At 34.3% G+C, this 6,328-nt stretch overlaps 1 protein-coding gene across 2 annotated transcripts; it reads right to left on the bottom strand.

Annotated features, from left to right (window-relative positions):
• Window positions 1–1,059: 1,059 nt before the first annotated feature.
• On the bottom strand, window positions 1,060–2,228 carry LOC149204698 (glutathione S-transferase U16-like). 2 transcript variants are annotated; one of them, XM_089393353.1, is made up of 2 exons: window positions 1,657–2,228; window positions 1,060–1,551 (listed from the first exon to the last, which is right to left on the bottom strand). In XM_089393353.1, exons 1-2 carry the CDS (start codon window positions 1,999–2,001, stop codon window positions 1,138–1,140), a joined length of 759 nt encoding a protein of 252 aa, XP_089249479.1. In that variant the 5' UTR covers window positions 2,002–2,228; the 3' UTR covers window positions 1,060–1,137. The 2 variants fall into 2 exon arrangements, with proteins under 2 accessions (XP_089249479.1, XP_089249480.1); XM_089393354.1 differs by having other exon boundaries at window positions 1,060–1,524; window positions 1,657–2,217.
• Window positions 2,229–6,328: the final 4,100 nt, after the last annotated feature.

The raw sequence follows: 6,328 nt of genomic DNA, 5'->3' as shown, positions 1-6,328 counted from the left end.
TAGTTTCAATTTCATTTTCTTCTGATTTTTGACCATGTGGCAAAAGAAAACTATTAGATTTTGAGTTCCTCTGCTCTTGCGATGAGTTCCTACGAGATTCCATGATTTATCACTTGAAAGCAGCCAAATTCAACCGATGACTTCACCCATTTGCTATAACGAGCCTTCCTCCTTTTTATTAAGAGTAATAAAATGTCATTCTCAGTTTCTGTCATCTCCGATTAAAAACGTTTATTCTTTGAAATTATATGATACGTATATTCTTTGAAATTATGTGATGTCCAACCTGAATTCATACATGCTTTAATTGCAGTTGCTTTAGAATGTGAAAATAAACATATAATAAGATATAATAAGCTGCAGGCCCTTGTTTTTGTGTAAAACATAATAAAAGTATGATAAATGTAGATAGACACCGAAAAATAATTAAATAAATATCGATCTCATGGTTAAGCTTATTATATAAAAGATAACAGGGCTACATTTAGGTTTGAGAAAAAAAAATATTTAAAGCGAGAAAGCAACATAATAATAGCATCGCTTTATTTTACCAACAGGGATAAACCGGGTCAATAATGATAGAGTGATGTAGTTGAAAGACTCGCGGAACACTTTTTTAATCTGTCTTTGTGAATTGAATGATGGTTCCGCGAAGGTTCATTACGTGACATTTTGGTTGATCTCTCGGTGAAATTAAACTACTTTGACCGAAGTGAAAACACATCGTAAATCAGACGGTAGATATCTTGCGCAATAAATTTATTTTAATTTAAGGTTATTAATATATACAATGCTATCAATCTAATATAATATTATTCATCTGTTGGATTCTATACCTAAATTTATAGAATGGTACATAAATCAAACATATACATCATAATTACGTCATCAGATATACAATATAATCACCTCTCATAAAACTGAAACCTTGGTAGGAAAGTTATCATTCAACCCTCCAGATCAACCTAAATATATTAATAGATTGATAACATTCATTTGCCTAATGCAATGCTAACCATTAAACCATTAAAAAAAGCATAAAGATTTTCAAACAGAAAATAAAATTAAAAACGAGGACGATAACATCCATTTATGGATAGTTTTTACATACTCATGGCTGAATCAGAATGGCTTCCCTTAATGTGGTGAAGCAAATCTGAGTCTCATGGTAGATATAAAATCAACTATCATGGCCGGATCCGGCATAATTTCTTTCACTCTATCGACTTCACAGATTCGATCGATCCACGCGCTTAACAGCGGCATCTTCTCTGCGTCTATTAAAACTGAATTAGTAGCCTTCTCCAGAGCTTTCACAAACGCTGACGTACCACCCAATGCGATGTCAACAACGCCGATCTCATCTCCTCCGAAATACGGTTTCCCCGAAAAGCAATGGTTCGTTCTCAGAGCTTCCTCCAGTAATAGAAAATTTGCCACGGAATCTTCCACCGCTTTTTGTTGCTGTTCTCCGTGGCTCCCGAAAAGGTAGCTCCTGAAAAGTTCCCGAAGACATGGTTCCAGCTGAGGCCACCCATAAAATGCATGACCCTATTAGTTATGGGAATACCACAAAGGGCAATTAAGACTTGAAAAAAAAACAAAATGCGGAGTTAACGAAAGGAATGAAGTCGATTGTAAAGGGGAAGTTGTTACCTTATCGTCTATAAAGGCAGCCCAGAAGCGGGCAATGGCTCGGTCATAGGGATTTTTGGGCATAAGATTTGGCGCCTTATTTTCCCATGCCTCCTCGATGTATTGCACAATATTCACGGATTCACAAACAGGCTTTCCATTATGGAAAAACACTGGAATTTTCTTGTGAATAGGATTTGATTTCACCAGCAGCTCGCTCTTCTTGTGCATGCTCTCGTAAATGTTCTCTTCGATATACTCGTATGCGATCCCTTTAAGAGCGAGTGCCATGCGGACCCTCATCACAAAAGGACTTGTATTCCATCCTAACAGTTTCACTGCCACCTCCTCTCCACAGGCCTCCATCGAGATATCTCTCAAAATTTATTGTATTCTAATATTTTATGTTTATAATAATGCATCTACTCTTTCTATCTCCGCAACTCGGCCTCCCCGTAAATAAATAGGCATCATACTGCCCAGAGTCCTCAACAAGCACGAAAGTTACCTGCTTCGCAGAGTGCGACCAGGCCCACAGAGACTAAAAATCCCAAACTAAAATTAATAGTTACGCAAATGCCGTGGACTCTGCTCCAAAGATTAGTCCGCTGTCCAAGACGAATGGAAACATGTCAAGCCTTTAAATTTATAAGTTAACTAAACGTACGAGTCACGACGTGTCCACTGCACAACTACGACTTTGCCGCATCTTCAAAGCTACCGATCCGATTGCAACCAGTTTCGTGACAGGTGAGGTGACGTTGAAACGTCGATCATCAGTTTTGGTCAAATGAGTGCCACAAACTTATGGGTCACTGTCAACATGGTCATATGAGTGCCACAAATGTAAGGGTCACTGTCAACATAATTCAAAATTTCAGAAATATTTTGGAATTTAACTATCAAAAAAATTTAATAATAATCTCTCTGCCGACCATTAGACTCTTCTTCTAATTATCAAATTCTAAATATCCTCTTTATTAGATTCTGATTCTGAAATATTGTAGAACCTGTAGGCCCAAAATGAAATTCAGAGAAGTTTAATCTCTTCGGCTGGCCGGCCGTATGAAAATTTGAGGGTTACAATAAACCACGCCACAAAGTAAGCTAATCTTCTTAGTAAAATTACCTGCGTACCTTCATTCGGCCGTATAATTTACGTGAGTCGGCGGAAATTCCAAGTATAACCAGAGTTTTATTGCGATTCAAGTTTCTTGTATAAGAATGTTTCAAAGAAACTCGACTTCGGCTGCCTAGAATCAGTAACTGGCCACCGCATTACAGTCATAGCAGCCGCCGCACATGGGTCTATTTTTCTCCGCTTTTTTGGTTTTTCAAAGCTATATGTTGCTTTTGTCGAATGTTGCCATTATTGAATGCAATTTAAGACCAACAACTAGAGTTGTATGCATGCCCGTAATCCATTATTATACTTATTTAAAGAAGGTTATATTGATTTTGAAAATGTTTGAATTTTAATGAGTTTTGAAATTGGTTAAGATTTTGGAAAAAAATAAATATTAAATTGAATATTTTGAAAACAACAAATTAAATTGTTTTTAATTAGTTTTAACATATTTAAACAAAGTTTATTAAGATTTTGAAAAAAAAATATTAAACTGAATATTTTGAGAAAAAATAAAATAAAATAAAATTTTAATTTTTAATTAGTTTTGACAAATTTAAATAAATTTTATAAAATTTATTAAGATATTGAAAAAATATATTAAACTGAATATTTTAAAAATAAAAAATTAAATTTTTAAATTTAGATTTTTATTTATTTATTTATTTATATAACTGAAATGAATAATTTTATAAACTTGTAAATAAAATTTATTGTAAATAAAATATATTTAAAAATATATATATATTACCCAATATCATAAATAGTACACATCAAATTTCAATATTTAATTATAGATGAAATTTTAATAATACTATAAAAAATAAAATCTATTTTAATTATAAGTGAGACTTTAATAATATTATGCATATATAAATTAAATACCTGATATTATTTTATGGCTGAGAAGATAAAACTCTGCCCATTGCTTAGTAAGTTAGGTTGTCGTTGAACTTTGCATCGTACATTAACCTAGGCTATGGTCGAATTCTGAACCAGCCGATGTGACAGGGCAACTCCTATTTCCACCTCCATAGCAAAGTTAATGCTATGGAGGTACCCCTCTGACAGCCGCAGACAGCGTGGTTGACGTCATTCATCCTCGACCATGCATCATGGCCCGCATCCCTCTCCGGCATGGCATGCATCCCTCTCCGGCTGCCCGATCCGCCCTCGCGCTTCCCCACTAAACTGAATTGAAATGACTACTACGGTGTCTGACAGATCGGTGACTGTAGCGTACTTCACATCCACGCCTGCATATTAGTCGCGCTTCCTGTCATTTGAATTTTAAATTTGCTGTCCCGCCCTGTTCTGAAATCAGTTGTCCCGCCTGCATATTAGTCGCGCTTCCTGTCATTTGAATTTTAAATTTGCTGTCCCGCCCTGTTCTGAAATCAGTTGTCCCGCCTTTTTATCATATAATTGTTTTGATGCATGCTCTTTCATCTAAACGTCCCCTGATACCGCGGATGCGCTGAACAATATCATGGGCAGCATCTTTGGATGCAGGTTCGAATCAATATGCTCGTTGTGCCCGCCTGGTGCCGTTTGTGAGAGCTTTCATTAGCAATATCATCGAAGAGCACCGTCATGTAGAGCAGGCTAGGGAAACCAATGATCAATCTGATTTTGTTGATGTTCTACCGTCGTTACATGGAGAAGATAAGGTGGATGAGGATGATATGATCGTTGTTCTCTGGATCAGTATTCTCACACTCTCATCTCACTGGCTTGCTCAGAACTCTACTCATTCTTGAACCATCTGCCCGCCAGTAGTAGAAGCCCTCTTTTCTATATGTTTTGTTCGTTCTCCTTCTCCTTTTCTGATGATGGAAAGAGAAGGGACGAATTAGAAAATGGGGATGGGGTGGTCTTCACCTCTGATCTATGTTTGTTATTATTATTGATGGACCATATAAAAGCTGCTGGTAATACATATTTTATGTGTATGGATGGGGGTCACAATTCTTTCCAATGAATATCTACAGCAACAACCTGAAAGTTCTTATCAAGTGCATGAATATAGGAGAGGGACTTGTCCACAAGTTCCAGCGTCCCCCTCAATTACAGGACATTATGGTGATTAACTTATTTATATAGATGGGATGGAGTTGTGGTTTGAGTGGTTTGGAGAAGGCAAGTTGGTTCATTGGAATTTAGAAGGCGGTCAAATTGAATAAAGGAGTAAGTGAGAGCCGCTGATGAAATAAAACAAACAACCAATCCTTTCTCCCGCCTTAAACATCTCCAAACACGGATGAGTGTCATAAAGAAAATTCTCGGACTTACTCAAAAGACTGAAGATACTGAATTAAAACACTGAAGCTGGTCATTGAGTACAACATTGTTTGTTTTTTATTATTGTGGGTGTTTTTTAGTCTATTTTTCATATGAAGTCGTGACCGAGACTGCTTTTATTCATTCAAATACGCCTTCAACAATCTTCCAATGACCAGGGAGGGGAGTATTATAACGAGTAGGCAATCTCTTATAAATCATTGATTCCAACATTATAATTACCATGGTTGTTTCAAAGTCCATATTTATTTAGATATGAGTCTTTCGTTTGGAAATAGGTGTCCAGCGTACTAATTTTTAAGATAAGCTTACATGTGTCTTCGGGATTGAAGATGGCCTAGTTAATACCTCATCGGTTGAAACATATTATGATTTCTTTTAAATGGAAAGGTTAAACTATAAATATTATATGTAATAAATAATCATTTATTTTTGGAATTTCAAATGATGTAGTTATTTTAAGAAAAAAATATATATATTAAAATTTATGTAATTTATAGTTACTTATTACAATAAATAGGTAGTGGAGTTGTGATGGCCACATTATCAACTCAAGTTCACGGATGATAGAGAGTCATTATAACATGGGATGACCAACCATCAAACCAGACTTTGTGTCGAACTCATCTTAAATGTTGATTAGAGAAATATTATGGAATCATAAGGATTGAGATTAAATCTCATCTATTTAATTTTAAAATATTTGATGAATTGCTAATTTAGATAAGTATGACTATACCATATAATAATATGTCCTTAATAATGTATGGGGTGTTTTGTAAATGGATAATTATGAAATAAAAATGCCATATAAAGCAATATTGGATTGTCATACTTAATTCAATATTATTATGAATTTAAAATATTTGTTGGTGTTTCAATTTATATTGATATGTAGGGTTTTTGTTTTGTGAATTAATAATTATAAAATGAAACAATATATATTTTTAAAGCATTTTTTACCTTATGTATATAGCTAGTTAAGGGACACATCTTTGGATGCAAGTGAGAATGACCTTTCTTCTCTTCAACAATTGGTTTCGATGGGTACATTTTTGGATTTTTTAGACAACAACCTTCCTCAATCTAATTAATTTTCATGTTCTTATGCACTTTTCTTAGCAGAGCTTAAAAATGGATACGGTCAAATATGAAAAGAACATTAATTTTTGACTAAATTTATGAAACATATATATAAAAAATTATATATATATATATATATATATATATATATATATATATATATATATATATATATATATATAT

The sequence above is a fragment of the Pinus tabuliformis genome, chromosome 1_2 (genome assembly GCF_031772625.1).
Source record: "Pinus tabuliformis cultivar Carrire ecotype Pingquan chromosome 1_2, CPIR1, whole genome shotgun sequence".
Taxonomy (NCBI): Eukaryota; Viridiplantae; Streptophyta; class Pinopsida; order Pinales; family Pinaceae; genus Pinus; species Pinus tabuliformis.
This window is presented reverse-complemented; position numbering and strand designations above follow the sequence as displayed.

What these genes read in the sequence shown, in the direction of transcription:
- LOC149204698 (XM_089393353.1), bottom strand. Translation starts at nt 2,001, where the DNA reads ATGGAGGCCTGTGGAGAGGAGGTGGCAGTGAAACTGTTAGGATGGAAT. An exon ending in CTGCCTTTATAGACGATAAG is followed by an intron (nt 1,552 to 1,656) that starts GTAACAACTTCC and finishes CATAACTAATAG; the next exon opens with GGTCATGCATTTTATGGGTG.